This window comes from Cylas formicarius, unplaced genomic scaffold (assembly GCF_029955315.1).
Source record: "Cylas formicarius isolate icCylForm1 unplaced genomic scaffold, icCylForm1.1 PGA_scaffold_1__22_contigs__length_36826433, whole genome shotgun sequence".
NCBI classification, from domain to species: Eukaryota; Metazoa; Arthropoda; class Insecta; order Coleoptera; family Brentidae; genus Cylas; species Cylas formicarius.
In genome coordinates this window covers 34838975-34866578 of record NW_026844264.1, presented here as the reverse complement: position 1 = coordinate 34866578, position 27604 = coordinate 34838975, and the positions used below count along the sequence as shown (strand labels likewise).

At 39.3% G+C, this 27604-nt stretch overlaps 6 protein-coding genes across 10 annotated transcripts in view; 4 read left to right on the top strand and 2 right to left on the bottom strand.

Moving 5' to 3' along the window:
* Positions 1 to 520: 520 nt before the first annotated feature.
* Positions 521 to 1669, top strand: LOC132697262 (mitochondrial import inner membrane translocase subunit Tim21). Its single transcript, XM_060662607.1, has 3 exons — positions 521 to 1186; positions 1240 to 1361; positions 1413 to 1669. Exons 1-3 carry the CDS (start codon positions 802 to 804, stop codon positions 1536 to 1538), a joined length of 633 nt encoding a protein of 210 aa, XP_060518590.1. The 5' UTR covers positions 521 to 801; the 3' UTR covers positions 1539 to 1669.
* Positions 1670 to 1739: 70 nt separating this feature from the next.
* Positions 1740 to 2899, top strand: LOC132697258 (S-formylglutathione hydrolase). Its single transcript, XM_060662603.1, has 3 exons — positions 1740 to 2337; positions 2392 to 2614; positions 2667 to 2899. Exons 1-3 carry the CDS (start codon positions 1886 to 1888, stop codon positions 2841 to 2843), a joined length of 852 nt encoding a protein of 283 aa, XP_060518586.1. The 5' UTR covers positions 1740 to 1885; the 3' UTR covers positions 2844 to 2899.
* Positions 2900 to 3880: 981 nt separating this feature from the next.
* On the bottom strand, positions 3881 to 10729 carry LOC132697257 (eukaryotic translation initiation factor 2A). The gene is made up of 9 exons (XM_060662602.1): positions 10592 to 10729; positions 10395 to 10539; positions 10111 to 10329; positions 9851 to 10054; positions 9587 to 9798; positions 9273 to 9518; positions 7178 to 7362; positions 4823 to 5167; positions 3881 to 4763 (listed from the first exon to the last, which is right to left on the bottom strand). The coding sequence occupies exons 1-9, from the start codon at positions 10614 to 10616 to the stop codon at positions 4638 to 4640; spliced, it is 1707 nt and encodes a 568-aa protein (XP_060518585.1). The 5' UTR covers positions 10617 to 10729; the 3' UTR covers positions 3881 to 4637.
* On the top strand, positions 4644 to 18279 carry LOC132697260 (peptidyl-prolyl cis-trans isomerase, rhodopsin-specific isozyme-like). Of its 2 annotated transcripts, none has more exons than XM_060662605.1 (6): positions 4644 to 4781; positions 17208 to 17418; positions 17470 to 17592; positions 17644 to 17726; positions 17944 to 18083; positions 18134 to 18279. In XM_060662605.1, exons 2-6 carry the CDS (start codon positions 17247 to 17249, stop codon positions 18249 to 18251), a joined length of 636 nt encoding a protein of 211 aa, XP_060518588.1. In that variant the 5' UTR covers positions 4644 to 4781; positions 17208 to 17246; the 3' UTR covers positions 18252 to 18279. The 2 variants fall into 2 exon arrangements, with proteins under 2 accessions (XP_060518588.1, XP_060518587.1); XM_060662604.1 differs by lacking the exon at positions 4644 to 4781 and adding an exon at positions 16927 to 17077.
* A 102-nt stretch (positions 18280 to 18381) lies between these two features.
* LOC132697254 (transport and Golgi organization protein 6 homolog) lies at positions 18382 to 22090 on the top strand. 3 transcript variants are annotated; one of them, XM_060662593.1, is made up of 5 exons: positions 18382 to 18515; positions 18574 to 20621; positions 21207 to 21551; positions 21607 to 21797; positions 21874 to 22090. In XM_060662593.1, the coding sequence occupies exons 1-5, from the start codon at positions 18461 to 18463 to the stop codon at positions 21977 to 21979; spliced, it is 2745 nt and encodes a 914-aa protein (XP_060518576.1). In that variant the 5' UTR covers positions 18382 to 18460; the 3' UTR covers positions 21980 to 22090. The 3 variants fall into 3 exon arrangements, with proteins under 3 accessions (XP_060518576.1, XP_060518579.1, XP_060518577.1); XM_060662594.1 differs by having other exon boundaries at positions 18383 to 18515; positions 18563 to 20621; XM_060662596.1 differs by lacking the exon at positions 21874 to 22090 and having other exon boundaries at positions 21207 to 21534; positions 21607 to 21780.
* The window catches only part of LOC132697255 (rab3 GTPase-activating protein catalytic subunit), a 37670-nt gene continuing 32078 nt past the window's right edge, over positions 22013 to 27604 (bottom strand). The window contains exons 4-8 of one of the 2 annotated variants that reach the window (XM_060662598.1): positions 24678 to 25009; positions 24106 to 24241; positions 23860 to 24056; positions 23506 to 23808; positions 22013 to 22354 (exon numbers count right to left, since the gene is read on the bottom strand). In XM_060662598.1, coding sequence (XP_060518581.1) covers positions 22089 to 22354; positions 23506 to 23808; positions 23860 to 24056; positions 24106 to 24241; positions 24678 to 25009 — 1234 coding nt within the window. In that variant the 3' untranslated portion in view covers positions 22013 to 22088. The remainder of the gene's footprint in view (positions 22355 to 23505; positions 23809 to 23859; positions 24057 to 24105; positions 24242 to 24677; positions 25010 to 27604) is intronic. The other variant, XM_060662597.1, reaches the window with a different exon arrangement.

Genomic DNA, 27604 nt, shown 5'->3' with positions numbered 1-27604 from the left:
ATCTTTTCAAATAGGACACTATTTTGAATCTTTATGATCGCAAAAAAAAAAATTCTGCAACTCTGGCAATTTTCCAGCTTAAAAATAATATAAACTATTTAAAAAGAGCGTTCATAAAAAAAGGATGGAATGATCCGCCATCATCCTACACAAAATAACGAGCTGCTTCTTCATACGACTCCCGCAATTATCATATACGGGATATCCGATCGCATCCGGCCTGGTTACCAGCGTGAGTAGAGGTCATCCGGAAACCGTGCTAACATACACATCATGGAATAACATCACAAATCCGTGTACATCCGCGTAAAACGAAAACTATTTCTCGAAATTATAGGCACCGCGCCTCTATCACTTCAGAAAATAAATGTACAAAACAAAATCTTCTTTTAACAACCTATTTCTACAATTTTTTGGAACCGGGCAGAAGCAACGACACTTTTCAACCAAACTAAGTTAGTTCTTCTTCTTTTTCCATGGGATTCTTACTTCAAAATTCTATAAATAGTTAAGTATTAATTTTTCTCGACTACGAATTCAAAACATTATAACTTTTTTTATAATTTTATAACTAGTACTTCGTTTTTCTGTTCACTGGTGGACTCACCTACGATGGCGGCAGAGGGCGAGCGCCTATGACAAGTGTCCCCCCGTCAGTTAAATCAATAAACCAAGGAGCAGAGGCAAATTTTGAAAAATGAGGTTAACTCTAATCAAATAATTAGAAATTTTAGGATTTCTCTATTTTCCTCACCCGGCGAAAAATAAGTGTCCAACTGGACCGTTAATTTTACTTTTCAAATGTTCTCCTTGAAAGCGGCATGTACCTCCAGGAACTTTTTCGTGACAAAGTATTGTCCTTTGGTTTGCGGCCGGTTGTACGCCAAAAGGAAAAAACACGAGAAATCGATAGTGTCGTCTTCCGCTCGAGGTGATATTGACACTAACGTGAAACCGCTGGGAGAACGAGTGAAAGAGACGACAAAGACCGCGTCTTATTTGGGGATTATTTTGCTCGGTGTCGGTGTAACTGGTTCCTTGTTTTATGCCGTTTTCAGCGAACTGTTTTCTAGTAAGAGCCCGAACAGTGTGTATTCGCGAGCAGTGAAAAAATGCATCGAAGATCCACGGATCGAGGACAAATTAGGATATCCGATTAAAGCCTATGGGGAAGAAACCAGAAGAGGTGTTCTATGGTGGTCGCTTGGTACGGCTTTAATATATTTAAGGGTGTTGCAGGTCGTAGGCAACATATTAGTCACGTCACTTATAAAGATTCCGATGGGGTACAACATTTAAGAATGAAGTTTCACTTGAAAGGGACAGCATGTAGCGGAACTGCCCATCTGGATATGATTGAGGTAAATAGTTCAAATATATCAAAGATTGACATAATTACGATTGAATTTTAGAATGATAGGGGAAAATATGACTATAGATATTTATTTGTGGAAGTTGATGATATGTTAAGAAACACAATTGTAATTGAAGACAATCGAAGCAGTGTTCCAAACCTCAAACTTGACACAATTTATTAAAATTTTCGTCTTTTAAGTTTATAATGTAAATAAAAACTATATCATAGTACTTTTTAATTTAAATTACTTAAGACGCAAGATAGTTACATAGGTTACAGGAGCGGAATACCATAGACTGCGAAACGGATAATTTTGGATGTCATAGTGTCACACGTCAGTTGGTCACATTCATACGTCATCACCGTGACTGTTACTTGCGGTTGTGATTGAAGTTAATCGCACTGCATCATTCGTAAACAGTATTGATAACCTCACAACATTGCACTTTTGACCTCGTATTTCAAGGTTTTTTGCGATTTTACTCCCAGTCTCTTACGATAAAGTGGTTTTTACGTGAGATTTCAATCATGGCCTCCCTTACGCAAGTTTCATCAAATAAATCGTTCGGCGGCCACCAGAAGGTCTACAGCCATGAATCCAAAGTTCTGGGCTGTACCATGAAATTCGGTATCTATCTTCCGCCGCAAGCCGAACAGGACAAAAACCTTCCGGTTATCTATTGGCTCTCGGGACTGACATGCTCGGAGGCAAACTTCATAGAAAAAGCGGGGGCCCAGCGATACGCCGCCGAACACGGGGTGATAATCGTAAACCCAGACACGTCGCCCCGAGGCTTAAGCATACCCGGCGACTCCGAGTCGTGGGATTTCGGAGTTGGAGCCGGTTTCTATTTAAACGCAACCCAAGAACCGTGGAGGAAAAACTACAAGATGTATGATTATATTAGAACAGAGTTGATCGATTTGATTAAGGATAATTTTAAGATCAACGCCGCTAAACAATCCATCATGGGCCATAGGTAACCATTAGCATGCACCATCCGTGCGAGGGCATTATTGGAATTCAATTTTAGCATGGGGGGTCACGGGGCGTTAATTTTGGCGCTGAAAAATCCAGGCCTGTTTAAATCCGTATCAGCGTTTGCGCCAATTTGTAATCCGAGCGAGTGCCCGTGGGGAATCAAAGCCTTTTCGGGTTACTTAGGACCCAAAGAGACCGGACGGTGGAACGAGTGGGACGCCACGGAATTAGTTAAAAATTATAACGGCCCGCCTCTAGAAATTTTAATCGACCAGGTAATTAACAAAACGACCTACACTGGAATTACGCTATTTTCGTTAATTTCAGGGCCTAGCGGATGATTTTTTGTTTCAACTTAATCCCGAGAGATTGGTGGAAGCTTGCAAATCAGTGAGGACGCCGGTCGTCCTTAATCAACGGGAAGGTTACAACCACAGTTACTTTTACATCTCGTCTTTTATCGGCGAACACATCGCTCATCACGTTAAATATTTGAAAAACTAGCTGTGTTATATTTGAAATAAATGATTTCTGCTTATCCTTCATGGTTTATCGAAGTTCATTTGGTATACCGGATTGTTTAACCCCGGATGACAAAATGTTCAGTTGCCAGTGTACCATCATTCAGATCCAGCACAAACCACATAACAAATGACGTAAAATTATCGTGCATAGAAGCAACTCTGCAAAGCAAATTGTTCGCGATTTTATTCTCTGATGATGGCGCTACTAAATGTAAACAAACGTGACTGCTTTAGTTCAAAACTCAATGTATATTTGTTATCATAGAACTTTTAACCAAATTCTACGTGAATAAGCGTCAATAAATCATTAGTAGTGTGACCATACCATTTTTCGTAAATGCAAAATATGTAATTTTAATTGGGTGCACTGGCAATTAATTATGGCAAAAGCTAAAATCCAGAAATAGCGTTGCTAAAATGGGTTTATCGGTAACTTGCAAATATAATAAATAAGTCTCAAGTTAGACAAGTTTAAAGAATAAAACTTTTACATCAACTATTACTAGAAAAATATTATTAGGTAACATTTCTTGAGTTACATTCACCAACAGAGAAAATTGTTTTATAATGTTGAACTTTCGGATGAATCCATAAGGGCACTGAACCACGAATTATTTTTTTAAACAATATCAACAAAAAAAAACTACAACGCAAACATGAACAGTGAAAATGTAGCCAACTGAGTATCGCCAAGATAACCACAATTTTCTATTCACCGTGCTACAAAAAATAAACAGCGAAAGGTGTAATTTTCATACCTTTATGTTATGGGCGACAGAATTTGAATATTAAATTTCGTGCGTTTCATGTCCTCGTTTGGCCGAATGGCCCTAGGTAGACCTCGAGCGGTAGTTAAAAAATAAGAAAGAGAAGCAGACTGTCTCTAGGTTCGCGCGCGTATGGCGAGCGATACGATACCCTAATTAACCCGAATAAGTCGACCCAATGTTTCAAATGTAATGGATATAGTAAATAAAAATGGAAAATATTAATTAAATAGAATGTATTATTTACCTTTTTATAGTTTGTGCCAACGAAGTTTTTTAGTATTCACACAAGAAGTCTTTTATGATCGGTGTATGTTGTCTTACAATACACAACGGTTTTTATGCACGAGCAATAACAATTTTCACTAGATTATCGTTTGTTCCAACAGCTTTTTTACACAAATTTACATTTTCATATTTGGATTCTGTCGTGAGCATTGAACATGCCGGTTTCACCTTCGTTCGTTCCCGACAGAATTCTTTGTAATCGTCCCAAAAATTTTTATATCGGTTTGAATTGTGTGGTCTCTGTTTTTTTATGTGTCTTGTGAACGTGGGAAGGAGAATGAAGAATGGAAGCAGGAGTGGCAGTTTTTTGTTATCGGTCAAAGTCCTTGTTTGCACGCTAAGAACAAATGTTGGTCATAGTTTCTATTACATGTTGGTCTGTGATCAAAAGAAAAATTCATCGACGTACGTCGGTAACCGGCGAATGGCCATAGTAGATTTCCCAACTTTTTGCGAAAGGCAAATATTTTCAAAGCTTTTCATATGTGAACAAAAATGTCATTTTACTGATGAGGTGTTCATTTTTGTGTCGTATTGCCAGGCTTTTCGTAAATCGTGTAAAAATAAATCGTATGATGCCGTCTATGACGCGCCTTACAGACCATAACATATCGAGGACAAAAGGAAAACCTAACCAAAATAAAAATCACGGCAATCTTAAAATAGGTTTCAAATTGATTCCAATCGTCATAATAGCACGCCGTTTCCGCGAGAACCTATCACACCGACAACTGTTCCAACTCCTTGATCAAGGCGGCTTCGCCTTCGATTTTCATCAGCTGATTAAGTTCGAGCGTCTTTCCGGACGCCTGTTCCTTCTTTAGTTTCTCGATCGCGTCCAGTTTCTGCGGAACCAAAACAAGGTTTGTTAATCTTTTCGATAAATTTCCGCGATATGGCGCACCTTTTTGATGTTTTTCAATTTTTTATCCACTTCCGGATCGCCTGTCAAGGTAATTTGCACGCTGCTGGTTACCGCGACCGTGTCGCTTTTATCCTCGTCGTTCTGTTTCGCTTTTTTCGCTTCTCGCTTCTTTTTGTTCTTCAACGCGGCTTTAGATGGCGCGCCCGCGCCGCCCACCTTGTGGGCGGCCTCGTCCTCGTTATGCAAACTGAACGTGACGAAGGGGCGGTTCCTGGCCCCCGGCGGCCTGTACACCTCCTTCGACGCCTGCGGCTGACTCGACGCTATGCCCTCGACCTTTTTAAACTCGATTTGGGGCTCCCTGAACGCGAGTTTCGGGTACGGCTAAAATGCGACGGCACAATGCCGATCCGTAACCTCAAATTTCCATTCAAAACTAAGTTTCTTAATGCGAGATAGTCATAAATGGTTATTGAATGGTAAAATTTGATGATGACTGTCAAGTGTCACGAGAGTGGCAGGTATACTTCGACCAGAAATATAGTGCTTTTACAACCGATCCTGTGATTAACTACCTACTGTTTATTACTTCAAAACCGCTGCCCCTTATAGAACACTGTCGAGCAGAAGCTTAACCGTAACCATTCCGGGACCGTTCTAGGAGCAATTTAGTATAGGTACAATAAAATACAGGTATTTACCCTTACCCTTTGAACTATCAAGAGATAACAGCCTCGAGAATCAGGTACATAAATACGTACTTACTGGAAGGATCACAGTCAAATATATATAATATATATGAACACCTGATGGTTAAATAAACGCTTCTATTTATTCAAAATACGGCGCAGCATCAATGCTTAATCAAATTTAAAACGCTCTATTTACGTTTCAAATAAAAATTTCAAGTTTCTAAAAATATACGTTCGCCATCTCCCGGTAAAATAATTAAAACGTCAAAGCAATAAATGCACTATATTTTTGGTCGTATTATAGAGAACCTATACCTATGCCTTAGTGTTTAAAACTAACATCAACACTAGTAAAATCATCAAACTCTTCCCAATTACTAAACACGGTTGTAAATGTATCGTCGTATCAATTTTCAACAAGTTACAACTTCGTCCTTGCCTCATTTTAAATGTCGAGTCCTAACAAACTGCCGTCTCGAACAGCTAATGAAATTCGATTTGAAACCGCAAAAGTCTTTAAAAAATCAAAAGCTTCCAAATCAAAAATTCCGAAGTTTGAACGCATCGCTCTAAAATCTTGTCCCGACATCGTAATTCTAAAAGCAGGTAAAGTAAATGGTACGTTGGTCATGAACACAAATGGAAAAAGATCCTACGTCATCTATGGAAGGCAACCTTAAATCTGTTATTACTGCTTGTTGTGTATCAGAATTTGTGGAAAGGTCTGTCACCCCTCATGACTCCAAAATTCCTCGTCTTTATGGACTTCCTATGATTCACAAACCAGGATTACCCCTTCGACCTATTGTGACACCATCGGTTCTCCAACATATTCTCTAGCAAAATATGTAGCTTCTATATTAAACCCCTTTACAGGGAAAACTGATGGTTTCGTACTTAATTCTTTACATTTCATTGAACAATTGAAAAAGCATTAGATTAGATCCACAGGATATTCTGGTGAAGAGCTCAGGGACAAATCAAGCAGAACCATCTCAAATGAAGAAGTAGAAGACCAATTGCTTTCTATATGAGGAATGAATACAGACAATTAGAAGGCTCAAAAATAATAATGCTCCACAGAGTGATGGCATCTCTGCTGAGTGTGTTGAGAGAATTGCATCAAATGTTCTAGGTCTTCATTGGATAGAGTATGTAGAATGAAACTGTGGGACAGGAACGCAAGAACTTGGCTTCTCCAAAAAACTGGTCAGTCTGATAACAATGTGTATGAACGAACGAATTGAGGCGCCAAATTTAGTATTCCGTCGGGAAGGTCTCGATCTACTATCGGCCTTTGCAGACAACGTATATCTGAAAGGAAATGGAATAATAAAGACGAGTGAAATTTTCACTAGGAGGCAGAGAAAGTGGAGCTCCAAATCAACAAAAATAAGACCAAGCTGGAGGAGAGATAGGATTGGTCAGAATATAACCATTGGAGACTACAACTTCGACCAGACAACATTGGGTCCCAGGAAATAAACAACAAAATACAAGCAGGAAGCCGATGTATCAAGACCTTATAAGATAAAAAGAATTCACAAATCTAACGAAGATCAACGCGATGAGGCGACAAGCACATGGAGGATGAGAACCAGCAAATGGAAGAGCTTGAACTTTACTACATCACCTCCTATTATTGCAAAGTTAGATTTTATTAAACTCTCGCATTAAGAAACGTAGTATAGATCACAAATACCTTCCACGAAACTTCGTAGAGTTCCTCGTTTTGGGGCCAATCGGTTTCGTGCAAAAGGGCGCCCGAATAGTGCCATATTTTAAATCCGTTGGCGGTTCTTAAACGTGGGGCGGTCGTCGACGTCACGAAGTGTTCACCGTCCGCCGCCCATTGCAGGTGCGTCGTGTCGGGCGCTTCGCAGGAACCTTGAAAAACGCTATGTCGCACACGTGTGGCTCATACTTTAGACGGATTCTTTTTCCGATGACTTTATATTCGACCCGTGCCGAGGTGTTAACAAATAAAATTTGAAAAATTGAGAATATAATAAAGTTGCGTGACGGGTTGAGTACAATACTGCATACACCCTCAAATTGATTGGAGTAGTTATCACAAAGCATCTTAAAATGGAGAGCCACGTAGCAGAAATAGTAAAAAGAGCAAACACCTTCCAGTCGCATTTATGGATTATTCCTTTTTAACAAATGGCAAGCATATCTACAGCATATATACATAAAAGCAATCCATACTACGTTCAGAATAAAGATCGCGCACAGCATCGTGTCGTATGAATTCGAACTGAATTTAAAGACCTTAAGACCCACAAAATGGATGTCTCTCTACGGAATTCACTGCTCCGTACTCAAAATAACCCACCCTAAGTGAACATCGACAAAGAGGAGACTCAATCCAGACTTACAAAATTATGTCTGGATACTTAAAAACCCTCCCTACGAAATTCATTCCTCTAGACTGAAGATAACTGCTTCAAGAGAGACTTTGACAATGAGGAGACTTAATCCAGATTAACAAAATTTTAGTAAGGATTTTTACTCTCCCTATGAAATTAAGTAAGGGTTTTTACCTTCCCTACGAAATCGTTCCTCCAGACTGAAGATTTAACTGGACCCACAAAATTATGTCCAAACTCTACCTAAGAAATTCATTGCTCCAGACTAAAGGGACCCTAAGGGAATTTAATCCAAACCCACAAAATTGTCTGGATACTAAAGACCTTCTATACGAAATTCATTTCTCCCGACTGAAGACAAGAGAATGACCAGGATTCTGAGTCTGGTCCCACAAAATTATGTCTGGATACTTAAAAACCTTCCCTACGAAATTTGTTCCTCCAGACTAAACAGGACCACGCTAAGAGAACGCTTGCAAAGAGAATACTTAATCCAGATCTACAAAATTATGTCTGGATACTATAGTGTCCAGCTGGATATCTCCCTAACAAGAGGCGAAACGACACTCACAGATCACATAAAAAAACTGTATAAAAAGAGAGGCGCAAAACTTGCCAGATGAAAATTCATCACCAACCGAGTAGTATATCTTTGGAACGCACTTCAGCGATACCGTGGAAGTTACGTCAGTGAACGTTTTTAAGAATAGACTGGACGAAGGCCATGACATGTAAATCGCGAATTAGTAGTAAAGTGACAGTTTCATGGATTTTCCGCTTACTGTCAAATTAATTATAACAATATATATCAAATAATCGTTGTTACGATCAACGATGACAAACAGACAAAGCCCACATTCACTCATTAAATATGTCCGTTCTCTCAGTGTACATGACGTCAGAGGTTCGCTGTCGCCGTCGTCGCTTCTGCTAATGTATTATTCCGTGACGCTGTGTCGCAAGTAGAATTTGCGTTAATTTTAGCACCAAATTTTCGTCGAGTTGGCTATCTCTCAAAATAGATTTTTATAGTTCCTTTGATTAACTTTTTTAAAATCAAATGTTTTGTTGTCCGTGGTTTTAACTAAGGACCTATTTTTATGTTTTGGGGTGATTATTACAAGAAAGTTTACATAACTAACCTATGGATTTTATTTGTTTGACTTTTATTATTTTGAATTGATTGCCCTCAACTTTGATAAAGACACGGTGTTATCGAAACAATTGTCACGTGAATATATATAATTTTGTGCAAATCTGAATTTTTAGTTCTTATTTATTTGGTTAAATGGATTTTCATCAAGTAAAAGCCTGAATTTTAAGATCCATGGGTATTGTGATGTGACATAGTTTATATGTGATTATATATAATTTTTTTTTGCCAACTGCAGATTTCTAGGCAATTTAAGAGGGAATGGTTTTTACCGATCTTTTTTTTGTTGGTCGCGTCCCAGATTTCGACGTGGCCCCGCAAATTGCCGAAGCCGCCCAGCAAAAGTATGTTTCCGAACGGGTTGTAATACGCTGCGTTCCGTGCGCCAGTACCCAGTTCGTAGACGGGCTCGCATTTTAAATTAAATATGGTTGCTTTCGCCGGCATGAAGCCGTAGATGGCGCAAAATTCGTCGTTTCTCGGCGACCATTGGACGCTATAGATAGGTCCTTCCTTGTCTACAATATAACATAAGACTCCACACTTTAGTACTTCCCGAACATATGCCAAAAAAATATCCCCTTACTCATGGTAACCGTGTTGCACTGGCCATTCAGTGCAATAAAATGCAAGCCCTGTTTGCCATAGTAAGAACCACCAGTTTTGTCTACTTCGGTCGAGGTCAGTAGCAGAGCGTTGTTCCCTTTCAAATTCCACATAACATCCACTTTGTCTGCTTGAAAGAAACTTTTGCTCACTATGGCTTGTTCTTCATCAAAGTTCGGATATTTGAATAGCCTACGAGGTACTGTGGTCCATCTTTAAAAAAAATTACTCCCTAACCCCTTACTTGATAACCGATGGTTGTCCCCCGGACCCCAAACAATAACACAAAACAAAGTAGGTGCCATTGTTTGGTGATATTTTATAGGAGGATACTTTCTGGCCGCTTATTTTTGCTGCAGGTTTGTCATAATCGAAGCCTTCAAAAAATTCAACAGTATTGTTTATCAATCTCGTGCACAGTTTCTCGTCTTGACTCCACTCCAGTTCCCTGAGTCAAAAAGAGAAATATAACAAAGGGCCCAAAAAGAACCTAAAATTACCAACCAATTAATTTGCTTTTTTTGAATAAAGCTTTTAATATGCCGCCCGTCCTCCGTTTTGTAGAGCTTCAAATTGGGACTACCCTGCGGATTGGCATTGCTCACTGTAAAAGGCTCCCAACTGATTAAAAATGTACTTTTGGGTGAAAATGTAATATAGTATGACTTGACGTTTTCGATGGCAGCCACTTCTCTCCAGCCATTGGTAGAAAACAATTTCAAACTGAAAAATTAAATAATTGACTTAGTTGGGACTCCACAGTCCACAGCAATTGCTGCACATTTTACCTTGACCCCACAACATACGCCAAATATGAGCCATCGGAACTGAAGACCATCGATCTGCATGATTTACTCTGTACCTGATCGAACTCTTTTAACGGTGCAAAGTCGGGTGTACCCGAAAAACTAGATATTCCAGAGGAGCTACGTACTAAAATTGTCAACTCGTTACAAGGCGTCCGTTTCAAGTCTCAACATAATACTTAATATTGGAATCGAAGATGCCATCGCTTTTTATTTATTTGTGTGTTTTCATTGAGTGTGTATTATTTCGAACTCAAAACGGTCGTGCATTACACACCACATATTTCTCCGGTCGTCAAGAGATAAATTGGAAGGTTTTTTTTTTTTTTTTTTTTTTATTTACGCTTTATTTGGCCACTGCTGCTAAGGCAATTCGGCCAGCTTCTCGGTAGTGGTGTGCAATAAACTATTTCCATGAAGGATGCCTCCGTAAAGAGGGTCTGGGTGATACCATCATCCTACTGGACGGCTATACAGGAAAAAAAAATGGACGAAAGAATTAGAAAATGTGAAAACAATATTCAAAGTTTTAATCCACATGCATCTAAAAAGCGGCAAACAATTCTAGCAGCAAAATCCAACTGAGTGCGGTGAAATAAAATGGAATTAATATGTAGAGGCGAAGGAAAATTAGCACTAATGAGTGACTCATACAACTGTTGTGATTTTTCCCAATGAAGAGCACAATCAAACAGCACATGACTTAAATCGCCCAGTTCTCCACATTCACAGTCTCCGGAGAGTTTGACTTTGATTCTATTTAGGTGAGCCGGAGAACAGCAATGGTTGCTTCTCAGTCTACACATAGTTGTGATTTCTCTTCTATTCAGGTCGAGCTTATGAAACCAGGGTTTAGTTGGCGGAGTAGAATAATGTGAGGTGAAATTAACTCCTTTCCCTAATCCTATATGTTTCCATCTGTCGCTCCAAGCATTCCAGATGTTATGCTTTAATTTAGGTAAGAATTCCCTAAAGCTCAATTTTATATTTTCCTGTGGTTCCAGGCGTGCAGCATTGGCGATCTGGTCCGCAATATCGTTTTCTTTTATACTGGTATGGCTTGGTATCCAGCATAATTGGATGTCCTTATTTTGCGTTTTTATTAAGGTAAATAGTTTATTCTTAACCTGCAAGGTTAGGTAGTTAGACTTTGCATCCATCCCAGTTTTATTGATATCTTCGAGGGCACTTTTGGAGTCTGAAAGGATGACTGCTTTGTTGATGTCCTTGAATTCAATCCAATCAAGAGCTTGACCAATAGCATAAATCTCGGCTGAGCAAATGGATAGTTCACTTGGTAGGCCTTGTCCCATTTTAAGGTTCGTATTGTAGTTGTAAACGCCAAAACCTACTCGGCCTTCTTTATCTTTTGAGGCGTCTGTAAAAATTAAATGAAAATCTGGGGTCCAAGTCTCGCTCTTCTTAATTTCAAATAATTTGGAGTTATTATTATCTTTCTTTAGTTTTAAGTCTTGGATTTGAACAGAGCTTAAAAGGTTCGGCAGTGGGCAAGAAAAACAGGGATAAACTGGGCTCCTGTAAAGTGTATCTAACAGTGAATCAACTCTTTCAAAAGCATCCACAAGTGCAGGAATACTCTTTTTCCGAAAAAAGTAATAGTTTTCATTATAGGTGATATATAACCATCTAACCGCAGCTAAGGTTTCACTGTCCACTAAACTGGCAGCTTTCAATAATGATTTAGTCGCTAGCATGTATCTTCTGTGTTCTAAATCCATTTCACTTGCTTCCCCTAGAAGTATGTTAGTAGGTGTGGACTTCATATATCCCAGAGCTATTCTCAGTGCCTCAAATTGAATTTTGTTAAGTTGAGCAATAGACTTTCTTGAGCTACCACCCAAAAAAGAGGCTCCATAATCCAAATGGGGTCTAACATAAGCTTTGTAAAAAGTTAGAAGGGTAGAGGGATGTGCCCCCCACCAGATTCTACTTATAAATCGCATCATATTCAACCCACCTGAAGCTTTCTGTATCATATTTCTAATTTGTGACTCCCATGACAGTTTTGGATCAAAAATCACTCCTAGATATGTGATGGAATTTGTCCATGCAATGGTTCGAGTGTTGAGGTGAAGTCTGGGGAGATAATTAACCTTGAAATTCTTCCTGGAAAAAAATATAGCTGCAGATTTATTGGGGTTAATCTCAAGTCCTACATTCAAAGACCAAATATGTATATTTTGCAAAGTTCTATTCAAATTGTTCACTATTGTTTGGGCATCAGTCCCAGTACTCAGCAAGGCGGTATCGTCCGCAAACTGTAAAAGTCTTATGTTCTCAGGAATTGTTTCTTTGATTGAATTGATGTAAATATTAAATAGTAATGGAGAAAGAGGGGAACCTTGGGGAACTCCCTTGCTAGTGGTTCTGCCTGACACGAATGTATTAGTAGATGGATCTTTAACTTGTATCTTCCTGTTCGTGAGAAAATCTTTAATGAGCAAAGTCAAATCTCTGGCGATTCCAATTTTGGCCAACACCGAGGTCAATAAGTCAACATTTATATTATCGTAGGCATTGGATATGTCCAAAGTCACCATTGCTGCTAGTTGATTGAGAGCCAAACGGCAGAGGACCTCTGAGGAGATAACTGCAAGATTGTCGAAAGTTCCCTTACCCTTTCTGAAACCGGTTTGGCGAACGTCTATTAAACCTTGGTTCTCTACGAACCATTCCAGTCGGTTTTTGATCATAATTTCAAAAGTTTTGCTTATGCAAGAAGCTAGGTTGATGGGCCTGTAGGACGATAACGCTGAGGGGTCTCTCCCCGGTTTAGGAATTGCGATCACCATTTGGGTTTTCCACGTCTCTGGAATGGTGGTTTCCCTCCGAAGTATTTTGTTGAAAAATTTGATAAGAAAGACTGCTCCTTCAACAGGGAGATGGCTGAGCACACTGAAAGGTACTTTATCCACACCGGGACTCTTGCTCTTCCGACCTTTAACGGCCGCGACAAATTCTGAGATATGGAAGTCTTCTGTATATTCTGATGAGAAGCGACATTCGGGGATATTAGGCAACCTAGAGGGAGGTTGCGTCAAAAGATCAAACATATCTTGTGGGATTGAGAAATTCAAGGGAAAATGATAATTTTGGTACCTGATACCTTTAGCAAACCTTCTAATACTGCTCCAAACTTCTTTTGCACTAGTATTTGGAGATAGATTCTCACAAAAGTTGACAAAGCCTTCCTTTTTCTTCTTACGTAGCAGCTGTCTTGTTTGTGCCCGGGTTCTTAATGATTCCAGGAAGTTGGTCTCAGAGGGGTTGTTTTTATAGTCTCTGAATGCTTGTCTTTTCCTTTTAATAGCGTTGGTGCACTCATTATCCCACCAAGGTAACCCGTAGTTTAATGAGTGTTTATGCATTGGAACAGATTCTGCAATAGATAGGAAAATTATATTCATAAAATCCTCATAATTTATAGGAGGTGAAGTTCTAAATTTCGTGGAGATTAAATCGGAAAATTTCTCCCAGTCTGCCTTGTTGAAATTATATTTGCTAGTGTAGTTTCTTGTCGAACCTGAGTTGCAACGGTTATTTCCGATGATACACAAAATAGGAAAATGATCGCTATTCACTCTATCCTGGAGAACCCTGCAGTCAGTAAGTCCAGACAGTCTCTGGGAGCAAAAAGCTACATCTGGAGCGCTGTGTACGCCTGGGCGTGTGAGCCGAGTAGCTGATCCATCATTTAGTACCCACAAATCGTGATCCTTAATGAAATCATAAAGAATGTTCCCACTTCTAATTCCCCGTGAGTAACTGACCTGGGAACCCCATATTGGATTATGGGCATTAAAGTCTCCCATAACGAGGACGGGTTTATTACGGGTTAGATCGAAAATTGAATCGAGGCTTGCCCTGACCAAACAAATATCTGGAGGGTTGTAAACACAACAAATAAAAAAATCGACAAGCTCTACAAGAATAACCTGACACCTCTCTGGTATATTAATTCTGCTTAAGTCGATGATATTATATTTTATTTTGTTTTTCAAGAAAATTGCTATACCATCTGCACCATTAGGTTTATCTGCTCTTACAGAAGAGAACCCTGATATTTTAAAGTTAGTGTTGGGTTTGAGCAAGGTTTCATTGAGCAATAAGATCTGTAGCTTAAAATCCCTTATAACTCTAATGATAGCATCTTTATTTTTTTCAGCCCCGCAAATGTTCCAGTGAACGATATTCATTATAGCTCAACTATAAAACGCTTGTGACTAAAACTTAAACTTAGTTTTGTTACGTAAAAACTACTGTTAGATTAAAACTAGTGATAAGATTACCTTTGCTTTTTCTAACCCCTGTAGGTCAACCGCTGCCATCGCAGCCGCCCCCCCTCCGTAGGTCAAATGAACCAAAATATTGTTTGATATTGTTGACACAATTTTCATCCATACCCTTTATTGACATAACGTCTTTTTTGAAAGCTTCAAACTTGTTGCATACTTCTTCCCAGCCATTTCCTACAGGAGTTACTTCCATTTCCGACTCTGATGTCGAGTTTTCAACTACTTGTATAGATGAGACTTTTCTTCTTGCACTTGAGGGTAACAAAGTTAGTTCATGGGCTACTTTATCATACCCTTTGGTAAATTGGGTGTCAGGCCGTTTTCTTTTAAGTACTGATGTATATGAGGAACAGCCCTGAGGACTTGTTGGATGAGGAGGTTTATTCTGAGTTTTTTTATTTAAACTAGGAAAATCTTCTGGTTTTCGGGTAAAGCCTTGGTTTGCATTAATTAGCCGTGGATGCAGTTTAGCTGCTTCATAAAAAGAAAGGTTGTAGAAGCTCATGGTTTCGTTAATTTGTTTTTGCCGTTTGTATTCGGGACATCCCCAGTCAGTAGCAGTGTGGTGTCCCTTGCAATTTACGCAGCTTGGTTTTGGATTTACTTCACAATTTGGAATTTTACACGTTTTAGTCAGATTGTTAAGATGATCTGCAGGGCATTTCATTTTTTTCATTGCTTGCTCTCTTTTTTCACAAACAAACATAAGATGATCTTCTGTACAAAAACCGCAACGAGGCTTGCCTCTACAATTATTTTTGACATGTCCAAATCTGCAACAATTGACGCACATTATAACCGGGTTAACATATTTTTCCACTTCTCTTTCATTATTAAAAATATTTACAGTTTGGGGTAATGATTTGCCTTCAAATGTTACAATATAATCGTTTGTGGGGATGGTTTTCATTACTGTTTCACCAGAAATAGCAAGTATTTTCTTCCTTCTTAAGACTCTTTTTACATTTAATATCTTAATCAACCTGGCCCGGGATCCTTCTCCTGTATAAGCTACCGCTTCTGAGTAAAAATCCTCTTCCGTAATTTGGTCCCCTACATCCTTGATTAGTCCTCTACAAGTGACAAGACGTTGTGGAATGTACCTATTATAGCCTCTAGCAGAACTGAAACTTTCATTTGACAAAAACTGATTAGCATACTCTGATGTTCTGAATTCAATTCCAATTTTATTAGCCCCTTTTCTATTGATTTTTGTTATACCTTGTACTCCAGCTCTGTGCAAAATTTTTCCAATATTCATCGGGTGAATGTTTCCAACTTGAGAAGTTATTCCCTCCATTATGATAAGAAATGGTCCCTGGTCTGTAAGTTCATACTTATACTTTCGGTTAAGTGTTCTCCTTATGTTGACTGAAATTCTTGCAATTTCGTTTAGGGCATCCTGATCTTCCACGAAGACAGATTTAAGCTTTTGTAACTCTGTCTCCAATAAATCTATTTCCTCCTTAGTGGGTACTAAGAAGTATTGATGCTGAGCGATAGCATGTGCTGTTTTCTTAGCTAAAGGCGAAAGCGTCAAGGCTGATGAATAACCACTGCTAGAGGAGGTAGAAGCTTGGGACAAGTTTAGTTGAGCTTGAAAGGAATCAAAATCATTTGCAAACACTATCGGATTATTAACTACGATACGATCGTTTCTATCAGGGGGGTCTTTACCCCCCGAAGCACATGCCATGATATGAAAAGCGCTAAATTATTGCGAACTGCGACACCAAACCAAAGCAAATATTAACGGCTGACTAAATATAAAACTCACCCAGACCGAAAAATTCAGTTGAAGACTAGAATTACGTCAAAAAAATGAAAATTTTCTCGGACCGAGGTAAAATTGTGCACACCACTTCACCTGGTTGACCGAAAAAAAAACAAATTGGAAGGTTATACGAGAAGGTTTCTTCAATCTCAGCTAGTTGGCCATCAATTCTAGAACCATCTGCCAAATTCACAGAATCATTATTAGTGTAAACATAACCTTAGCATACAACAATGTATGGTTGAAAATTTTTATTTAGCACCGCAGACCACACACTTTTATAATTCCAAATATGCAAAATTTAAAAAACATCCTTTAAAAATTAAATTCTACCAAAAAATTACATGCAGAAATTGCATCGTGTTTACCGGGCTTAATCCAATAATATGTGACGTCAACGAATCTAAATCCAAATTTAATTAAATTAAAGTATTAAAATCTAAAACGGATCAATATTTATGACTACCTATTATAGCAATCCAAAATCTTTTATTGGGCAAACGATCATTATGAAGGGTGACTCGCTATTTAGGACGTATCTGGCACTTTTCTTCATTGTCCTCCATTCTAACATGGTAAGAGCTTTTATTTTTCACGGTGACTTTCGGTTTTAAGCAATAAATTTACTTAATTTTTTTAAACAAACTTCAAACAACAGCGATTAGTAAAAGATTATTTGAATATTTTAAATTCCATTCCTTTCAGTGCATCTGCGAAGAATATAAAATCACTGATCAACTATTTATGGACATAAAAATTAACGATCGGGAAACCGGACGTGTCATCTTTGGACTGTTTGGCGAAATTGCCCCTAAAACCGTAGAAAATTTCAAACATCTCGCTCTTGAGGGTATAGACGGCAAAACTTACGCAGGGTCAAAATTTTTGATTGCAATCAAGAAGGTTATGATTCTAGGTAGATCCGCTATTGATGGTTATTCCGCACAGAATTTAAAATTTCTTGCAGGAGGGGATATCGTGAATAATAACGGAACGGGCTCCATTAGCATTTACGGCACGTTTTTCAACGACGAAAATTACTTTGTGAAAGCCGATTCAGCTGGCCTACTTATGATGGCCAACTTTGCAAGTAACGCAATTTTTTTATATGGTTTATACTTATTACTTATTATGATTTTAGCGAAAAACTCAAATGGATGTATGTTCTTGATAACGACAATGGCAACTCCTTGGTTAAACGGGAAGAATGTTGTTTTCGGCAAGGTGAATATTAAAATAAAGGAATTACGGATTATGCCAACGAGTTATAGGACTATATTCTGTGACAAGTGCATATTGGGAAGTAAATCGTAAAAGAAGAAGAATATTTCATGACATGGTTATTTTTCTTCGTTTTATTTATCATTTTATATCGTCTCATATTATATAATAATTACAATGCGCTCTTAAAATAAATCAAAACCAGCTCTGGCGTTTCTAGGTATTGAAAGGACACAGCATCGTTCATAAAATAGAAAATTTGAAGACGGACGTAAAAGATCGCATATTAGAAGAAGTTATAATAATCAGGTGTGGTATAATAGATATTACGCCATATTACGAAAATTACAAAAATTATGAGTAAGTCGATAAATTCGTTGTGGGTAAAAACTAAAAATTTTTTTTTGTAGGTTGACCTTGTGGGCATGGATAAAAGCCGGATGGTTTCCATTAAGCTTTTCATTCGTCATATTGGCATTTTTTCATTACATGATGATGCAATTAAACAAGCTCCAATCTTTTAAATAGAGAACGTTATTTTCTCATGATATATAAGAAAAACATTGTTCGATGTGGACGAAACCAGTTTGCGAACCTTGATTGTGCGATTTCCATGACATCTCGGATAACAATTTCACAGATCACAAAAGTTAACCTAATAAAAGCGAGTTGTTTTTATTTTTGGTTTCTATTAATATTGCTGCTAAACTGCCACGGAGATGTTTAAATAAAATATCATGGACAAATCTTCTTTGTATTCATTACTTAACGAGTTATTTAGTGCAAATAATGGTAAATTTACATTTGCGATGTATTGTATGTGTAGGATCCATTGGCAGTTTATTTGCAGAGGGAGAACTTGCAAAGTTTTTTGAAAGAAAATATGTGGAGGCGAGTGAAAATTTGGGAACTTCTTACGAAAAAATGCTCCATTACTTAGGAAGTAGTGTGGAAGGTTACTTTTCCACTACGGATGCAGCGGAATGGAAGTACATATTGGTAACTCTATTTACTTTAAAAAAATTTGCGGAAGAGGTTGAAAACTCTGGCGAAATTCTAAGCGTTAAAGAAAGCAAAAACCTGAAAGCCCACATTAATCAGTTGACGAGAGTTGGCATTAATTCAAAGCTGCAACCTTGTTTACCTCTTTATGTAAAAGAGAAATATACAAAAACTGATGATATTTTTTATGAATACAATATAATGAAGTCAACTGTTTTTGCACTTTGTGAGCTAATAAGTTATCCATGCCTCAGGACTGCAATTATCACTCAATCTTTGAGGAGTCTCCTGGTAGCATTATATCAAATTTCCTATTGCCCATTGAAAAAGAGCAACCTTCAGCTAACGCAAGCAATTTGGGACAGGCTCCAAAGTGATAGAGAGATAGGAATTTGTTTTCTGAAAAGCCTTAGAGAGGACATTCTTCCCTCCATTTATGTAAAAGAAACTATGACTATTGTGGGAGAAAAGTCACCACCTTGGTTTAAAAGGGCCTTGTCTCGAACCCTCACTGATATATTGTACAGCGCCAATGGTTTGGAAAATATTTCAATAGCCATGTTAGATGGTAGTACAAATGACAATGGCGACACTTGGAAAGCTTTGGATATAATATCCCGGCTTGTATTAAGTTGTAAAGAAAACGAGAACTTTAAAAGCACCATCGGTGAGCAATTGTTCACGATGTTAAATAAAACTCGTCACGGTAGTTTGTTATACGAAAGAGTGTTTATCAGCTGCGTTCAAGCATTGTATACCCAAGACGAGGTGTTGGGAGAGTTTTTTCTGGGAAAAATTGTGGGCAGACTTGGCGACTACACGAACTTCAAGTCTAAACTCCCAGAAGCTGATTTGGAGGTTTTAATTCAGCAAAATGTGAGGTTAGTGCACTCGCTGTTCATCGAAAACACCGTAAATTGCAAACCTCCGCCTCTCGGCATATTAACCCCATTCCTAGATGTGATCTTTCGATTTTATTGCATAACTTCTGGATCCGCATTTAAAACGCTTGCCAAAGAAACCAAAGAGATATTACTTAAATGTTTTTCTGAATCCAGTGGTGTCTTGTTTGAAATTTTCGATGGGTTAATATTTCGCATGCATGGGCCCACTTTACCATTTAGGAGCGACATATTTTTGGTGATAGAGGGCCGGTCTATTTCGTTAAGCTATCCAGGATACTCTGTAATATATTCTGTGGCCGAAAATTTGGAAAACTTGTTTAAACTAAGCGAGGATAAAATAGAAGTTTTATATAAATTCTTCAGGTACCTGCTGCATTGTATCGTATACTCTGATAAGTATTTCGAAAAACCCTTAAAAGGAAGGTTAGGTTTGGATGAAAAAACGTGTATGAGCGTGTTCGAAGAAAACTTAATGGTGTACAAGTTGTTGTCGGACTTGTCGGAAAACAAATCTATACAGGAGAAACTTGTCGAATGTCCGGGCGACATAATTAATTTTGTCGAAAGCGTATTACAGAAAAGCATAAAAGACAACATCCATAAAGGCGACAGGGTGGAATCTAACGAGTTTCAGTCGCTGTTTGTCGTAATAATGGTTTTGCACGCTCTCGTTTCGAACGAATCCATTCGAACTGCTTGCGAGCGGGAAACGCTTGTCGATCGCCTGCGACTGATTGCGCACGGAACAAGCAATGCCGAACTGTCCGACCTAATTCAAAAAATTTTACTTGCCTGTAACAAATCCTCACCGCCTGCGCCAAGTATATCGCCGATTCCCGAAAAGCAAACCGAATTTGAACGGGCGCTCGCGGATATCTGCGATCCGTTGTTGCCGGTTAGAGGACATGGCTTGATGACCATGAAAAAGTTAATAGAAAAGAAAGACCCGCAGGTTGTAAACAGGAAACACTACGTCATTAACATATTGCAAGTAAGTAACGTTTTCTTGGTTCATTTTTCAAAGAAACTTCCACAGACTACTGTAATACTTTTCATAAAACTTCTGGATTTCTCCTGCGTCGGTTTCTGTTGAGTCGAACTTGCTAACGTTTCGCCAATCATCCTGTTGGCTTCTTCAGAGCTTGACTGAAACTGGCTCGCATTTTACCCCGTATGGTGTGTTCGAGATATACGAGAGTGACCAACTGCTTTTCAATGGGATTATCCAAGGGTGGTCATTAACATACAACGCAGCAATTATTAATTGTGGTCCGTAATAAAAAATAATTTTATACCTACCTGTGTTTAATATTCTTTAGTTTCTCTCTTATTCTATCTAATTTTAAGAAAATCGTTAGTACCTTTCAGTGAAATCTATACAACAAAAGAGAATTCAACAAACAGGACCAGGAATGAACTTGTCCACTTGAGTCACGTGCGGTCTCTGATTCATTGTCTTTTCCATATGTGAGTGTAGTCTGAGGTTTCCCTCGAGATGATTCAGTCTCAAATCGACACTCACGTTAATTAGAATTACGTCATCGGTTCTAGACTAAAAAAACTGTCTTGTCTGTAGCAACACCTGAAGGATGCGGATTCCTTTATATATTTGAGCGCCATCGATGGTCTCGCGTCTATGGCGAACATGTTTCCCGACCTGGTTTTGCAAATTTTGTGCGAGGAATATTCCGAGTTCGCTCGACAAGAGGACGATCACGAGACGAGGATAAAATTGGGAGAGTCGCTGGTCAGAGTTATAAAACTTTTGGACGAAATGGCGCCCAAATACAAAGCGCTACTCTTAAATACCTTCCTGAACGTTTCCAAACACGAGGATTACTTAGTTCGCGCCTCCAGCTTATCGAATTTGGGAGAAGTGTGCCGGGTGTTGGGCTACAAATTGGGTACGATGGTTACGGAGGTACCAATCTTCGGGCGTCACTTTTAAGACGCCGCTGGTCGACTTTTTTTCGTAGATTTTGGCATGCGTCCACGGAGTCATCGCCACCGATAAAGCTGCGGACGCTCGAAGAGCGGCTGTTACCGTTTTGAGGCAGCTATTGGTCGGACTAGGGGCTGATTTTGTGCAGTTCTTAAAGGAGGAGATTTTGCCCATCTATAGGACGCTGAAGAGCGTTTACCAAAGCGACGCCGACGACGTAATGAGGCTAGTGGATTTATTTTTTTAATTGGTCACTTGTGTTGTACACTATTGGGTTAATGTTTGATTGTTGTTACTTTAGGTTGCAGGCTCAACTGGCGCTCGAAGAACTCGACGAGAACACTAGAAATTTCTTGTTCTCTGAACCGGTGTTAAATTTGGACAAACACGCGATCAAATTTAGTTAGATCGACGCGATACAGGGACCAGCAACCAAGAATAAACAACGAAAAATACAAATGTTTACGTATAATATAAAATTTATAAAATAAACTTAACAACTTTTTGCCCTCCTCCTTAAAAGAACGCGGTGTCCCCGGAAAAGGCTCCCGTCAGCCTGAACTCGTTTTTGCCCAAAAACGCGCGCAACATCTGGGGACATTTCGCCGAGTAGACGCTGGGCCTGACGCAGCTCGTCCTCAGGACGAACTCCCTGGCCGTCGGCGAGGGGAAAATCGCCTGAGTCTCTTTTTTGGCGTTCCTAAACATCGACACCAACCTCGACCCCATCAACGAGCTCTCTTTGTTTTTTATCTCTACCTCTCTCCCCATTGCCAGATTGCCTGAAATCGATATGAGAATAACCCCAAAATGAAACCTTACAGGAATACAGAGGAATACTTAGAAAGTATCGTCGGAGTTGGAGTTGGAAACCTTTATGAAGACTTAGAACGTCGAGAACAAAGAAGGCATCCGAATGGGCATCTCATATCTACGAGATCCAGACTGGGACACCACCTTAGCGATTGGTTAAACGAGGGTAGATGATCGGAAACGGCTGACGGTTCAGCTTCCAAATGGACATCTGATCTTACGACTAATTACAATAGTCCATAAAGAAAATATTGGAAAGGAATGTAGGTCCCACCAGATTCTATACTGAGACGAAACGACAGCGACGAAGATAGAATAGGGGAAACCTTAAATAGAAGGCACAGTCCGCCGTTAAAAATCTCACGAAATAGGGAAATCTTTAACTTTAACGGCTGATAGAAAGAAGGAGGATGGCCCAGGAACGACTCGACTAGAGGAATCAAGAAAGGTTGGGGGACTCACCGTCTCTTCCCTATTTCCTTCGCTATTCAGCTCCCAAATGGCGACTAATTAAAATGGCTTATAAAGGAAGACTTGTGCAAGTCTCATGAGATTGCAGATTTAGACCAAAGGACTTGGAAACTTTAACGGCATAGGACAGCTTCTCTGACCGTCCCGTCCCTATGTGCTTCGCTGTTCAGCCTCCATATGGCCATCTGATCTTTTGCCTATAACAAATGGGTCCGAAAGGAAGACTTGGAAGGGAATGTGAGTCTTACGAGATTCCAAATTTGGACTTGGGAACTTTAAGGATTGGTTGAAAAGCGGAAGATGGCCCGGAAATGACTCGACCAGAGGAATAAAAGTATGAAGGAGACCTTACCGATAGCTTCGCCAACCGTCTCGTCCCTATTTCCGTCGCTGGCTCATAAATAAAGATTTGAGTAAGTTTCAAGAGATTCTAGATTTAGACCAAAGGACTTGGGAACCTTAACGACTGGTTGAAAAAGATTAGATGGAACTACAGGCACGAAGATGGAATAGAAGAAACCTTACAGATAGTGGTTTCTCTAACGGTCCCGTTCCAATTGGTTTCACTACTAATTAAATTGGTTCATAGAAGAAGACTTGGAGGGGCAAATGATCCGACTAGAGGAAAGAAGGAATGATGAAGACTTACCGACGGCTTCGCTAACAGCCTCGTCCTTATTCACTTCGCTGTTCAGCTTCTGCTGCAATGAATTAATCTGAGAGATCGTCAGTTCGAGCGACGTCACCTCCTGGATAAATCCTTCGAATTTCTTGACCTGGAACTTGTGGTCCCTCGTTATCCTCTCGCCGAGTTTGAGCAGTTGGTCGCACCGACCGTCCACCACCGTTTGGGCGACGCCCAGGTTCTGCGCTTCCGTGATTACCCTGCGTACCGCGGCGTGAGTTATAACGGGCACCAACAACTCCACCAGCTGGCCGACGTTTCTGAAATCTTCACGGACTACGCGTCAAGCCATCTTCAACCGTCACCGTCTTTAGTTACCCAGATACTGCAACACCTTTTCCGCCTCTTTCGTGTCGTCGAACAGTCTCTTTTGTCTGTTAGCCGGTACCGGTCTCGCGTTGTTCCACATCTCGACCCATATGTTGTCCTCGAGCATCATCCGTTTACTCAGGTGACCCTTTTTCTGACCGAACTCGTCCTGCTCGTCCACCTCGATCCAGTCTCGCGGCGAGTACCTTCAAATTTCGTATGTACGGCGAAAACCGAACCGCGATGGTTGTTTACCAACGGATAAAGTCCTCCAAGATGGCGCCCGGGTTCGCCGCTTTGAACGACTCCATGTCGGACAACAGGCTGGCGCTCAGGATTTTCGCCCTTAACTCGGACGCCTCTTGGTCCGACCCGAGCTGGAGCAATATGTCTGAAATGATTTTGGTGATGATAAGAACGCATCAGTATAATACGACCAAAAATATAGTGCATTTATTGTTTTGGCGTTATAAGTATTTTACAGTACCTTAACCACAGACCTTCGCAGGCCGTGATAAAACCCGCCCCAACAGATGTTTATTCTATTTTAATTAGGTCTTGTCTTGTCTATATTAGGTAAACAACTTAACCATAGATTGGAGTTTAGGTTAGTTTTGAAGATTTGTTCTGACTGCGGAAAAGTGTAGGTGTTACATGTTGGAAAATGGACCGCCTGCCATCTTCTGTCGAACCCAATGTCGTCTTATTATCAGAGGGGAAAAAAGTTAAGAGCTTTGGATATTCTGTCGAAATGAACGTTCTAAGGTTATAGAAAGTCAGATGGGCAGGAAAGGAACGTCTTCAAACTGAACCAGGTTTGCCGTTACCCGTATCTTCCTCCATTTGATCTTCGGTCTTCAGAACGGGGTCCTGCGTGACCGGGATATAGAGCCGATCCCCGGTCTTGATCAGTTTCAAGTCCCCGAACTTGGTTAGCCTGCCGACAGGCTGATTCCACGGGGCGTATTTCTTCTCGCGCTTCTTTGCCTCGTCCACTCGGTCGAAGCAATCGAAAAATTCGTCTTCTGAGTCGCCGGAGTTTTCCGCGGACGCGTACGACAGAACCTCCCGCGCCATCTTGCGTTCGAGACAACAGTTTAACATCTGCAGTTTCTGGTTCAGCAAGCAGGTCCTCAGATCAGGCACGCCGGACGATAATCTGAAAGTATGGCAGCGTATTTCGTTTGGCCGCAAAATGATATTGACAGTACTATTAAGGAACTGATAGGTTCATACTGTCCACGTTTCGTCAGATTTACCGGCTTCCTCAGGACACTGATTTGTGCACTCAAAAATAGCACAAAAATATTTTATACTCGTGAACCTCTGAAGGCTATACGTTTGCCGAAAGGTCAACTAACCAAAAGTAAAGGAAATTCTTTAAACCTGAGGGCCATTACTTTTCTCGCTGTTACTATCATAACTATTGACCCGGAGTACCTCAGGGTTCCTACCTCGGGCCTCCGTTTTCTGCCATGTCAATTAATGAGTTGTCAGATTTCCCATAAAATAAACCCAGCAGTTTATTTTATGGGAAATAATTTACAGGGCATACATGGGGCGTGGCAAACTCCAATATCAGTCAAAGCGACATTTTAACTGATGTTATTTATGTGCACTACAGATTTACATAAGGCATAGGAGTCATAGATAAAAGATATAATTAGATGGTCATGCGCAATTGAACCAAATTGCTTCTACAGTGTTGCCAACGTGAAATATCTCCAAAAATGCTGCAAAACTTCAAAATTTAATACGTGGGAGTTTTCGAACATGCAGAATTCAAAAATGCTAATGCAATGTTGGCAAATTTCGTGATGACATTTTAAATTGTGGTAACCTTTCACTGATACACTTCTAAAGTGTCCTATATTCAAATGCCTCTAAAGTTCTGCTGTTAGCATTTTTCAATTCTGCATGTTGAATATTATCGTTCCAGCTTGAGCAGTTTTAGAGCACTCTTTATTGAAAAAGCGATGATGCCGTTACTCAGTAATTAATGGAAACAAAATTTTGTAATTATGAGACATGTGCATTGCAACAAAAACAAATTGGCCATTCCATTGGAAATAACGAAATTATGACCCGTAATGTGAAAGTAGTAATCCGACATAGTTAAGCAATTTCATGTTAGCGGTTTTCTTCCGTAAAAGGGCCAATAAAAAAGTCGTTTTCATTGTTTAAAAATTAAAAAACAATTTAAAATATAAAAGGAAAATAAATTTTTACGAAACACTGAGAGGGCATCGGACTGAACCAAAAACATGTTCTACTTATTTTCTTCGCCACTTTCCGGAAATTCTGTTTATTTTCTGAGCGAACTAGAACGGTTTTTTGAACATTTTTATAACAATAACTATAACTAACTATAAATGCGTAAACTTCAGCAGAGTAGAATACGAGAATTACCTTTTATATTTCGGGATTTGTAATAAAAAACTATAAGTTACCAACAACTATGAATTTATTGTTTCTCATGGTGTGATAACAGCAACAAGTGTGTACTAGACGTGCCGCCTTCACATGGAAGAAGCATAATAATTCTTCATGCTGTGTCCAAAAATGCGTGAGTGTGGAAGATACCTTATTTTTCCGTCCGCGGAAATATTTGAGGCAGGATGTTCTATAAGTACTGCGGTTTTGGAGTAATAAACAGTAGGCAAAATTAATCAAGGAGTCGGTTGTAAAAGCACCATATTTCTGGCGCAAGTATACCTACATGAATTACGTGCCAACTTGCAATATGTGTGACTTTTGTATGCCTAATTAAATATTTTTACGTTACCCGAGGTATTTTTCTTCGATATTTGTTTACTTTAGAGTGGTTCGATATAGGAGCGGTTATTGTCTGCTAAAATTATTCAGCCAACGAAATTCATATAAATTCCAGTAGGTGTGTAAAATTTCAATATGCAAATAAAGTTCTATTATGTTTCGTTTACGCTCTAGAATCGAAAAAGTAAAAACTGGTCTAACCTTCCTTTATGACACTTTAACTGTCGTCTGTTGCGACACCAGCGCCAAGCGGTCGTAGTGGCAAACTGCAAAAACGTATTTTTCAAGAATCGATATGTATTGATTTTATTTACGTTCGATAGGAACGTCATCGTAATGAATGCGATATCGTATGTGCTACGTAGTTTAATGCGATTAGAATAGTCCTAATTATTGGGCTATTGTCAAGTCGGATTTGCTCGCGTGCGACCCCCTTTTCGGTATACTTTTACGTTATTAGTTTTGAGGCCGGACTCTCCATTCGGAACGCGATACGTTTTATTAGAACAATGTGCTCGTATTGTTTCAATTTACATAAGTATTTTGGTCGCGTCTTATTTAAAGCGTTTTGCGCCGTAGATTTTCTTTAAAAACATAGTTACCCTGTGTCACAAAGAACTCAGCACGAAATACATGAATGTAGTACGTTATTTATATATTTTTTTAAATGTCCGATTTTTATCAAGTCGCTATATCCGGTTTATGAGATTGACTGCTAAATTATAAGTATAATTTTAATTGGGGAAAAAATATACCAAAACATTTGTTTTTCATCCGCACTGGATAACGTAAGTCGAATGTATTTTATGTTCTACTTTTGAAGGTACGAATTTTTCCAACCTACAACATTAATTAATAAATATATAAATACAATTTTTTGAGCAAATCTTTTAATGGTTTAGGTTAAAAAATCTTGCTGTGCCACTTTAAAGTCAATGCGACCAGGCAATTTTATTTGTTTTTCTTTTATAATTTCTCG

Coding starts and splice junctions, on each gene's coding strand:
- LOC132697262 (XM_060662607.1), top strand. CDS start 802: ATGTTCTCCTTGAAAGCGGCATGTACCTCCAGGAACTTTTTCGTGACA. Junction 1,187..1,239: donor TGGGGAAGAAACCAGAAGAG/GTGTTCTATGGT, acceptor AGGGTGTTGCAG/GTCGTAGGCAACATATTAGT. Junction 1,362..1,412: donor CCCATCTGGATATGATTGAG/GTAAATAGTTCA, acceptor ATTGAATTTTAG/AATGATAGGGGAAAATATGA.
- LOC132697258 (XM_060662603.1), top strand. CDS start 1,886: ATGGCCTCCCTTACGCAAGTTTCATCAAATAAATCGTTCGGCGGCCAC. Junction 2,338..2,391: donor CAATCCATCATGGGCCATAG/GTAACCATTAGC, acceptor ATTCAATTTTAG/CATGGGGGGTCACGGGGCGT. Junction 2,615..2,666: donor TAGAAATTTTAATCGACCAG/GTAATTAACAAA, acceptor CGTTAATTTCAG/GGCCTAGCGGATGATTTTTT.
- LOC132697257 (XM_060662602.1), bottom strand. CDS start 10,616: ATGGCATCTTCGATTCCAATATTAA. Junction 10,540..10,591: donor ATCTTCGATTCCAATATTAA/GTATTATGTTGA, acceptor TGACAATTTTAG/TACGTAGCTCCTCTGGAATA. Junction 10,330..10,394: donor GCGTATGTTGTGGGGTCAAG/GTAAAATGTGCA, acceptor TTAATTTTTCAG/TTTGAAATTGTTTTCTACCA.
- LOC132697260 (XM_060662604.1), top strand. CDS start 16,961: ATGACTACCTATTATAGCAATCCAAAATCTTTTATTGGGCAAACGATC. Junction 17,419..17,469: donor CAAGAAGGTTATGATTCTAG/GTAGATCCGCTA, acceptor AATTTCTTGCAG/GAGGGGATATCGTGAATAAT. Junction 17,593..17,643: donor TATGATGGCCAACTTTGCAA/GTAACGCAATTT, acceptor TTATGATTTTAG/CGAAAAACTCAAATGGATGT.
- LOC132697254 (XM_060662593.1), top strand. CDS start 18,461: ATGGACAAATCTTCTTTGTATTCATTACTTAACGAGTTATTTAGTGCA. Junction 18,516..18,573: donor GTTATTTAGTGCAAATAATG/GTAAATTTACAT, acceptor GTTTATTTGCAG/AGGGAGAACTTGCAAAGTTT. Junction 20,622..21,206: donor ACGTCATTAACATATTGCAA/GTAAGTAACGTT, acceptor TCTTGTCTGTAG/CAACACCTGAAGGATGCGGA.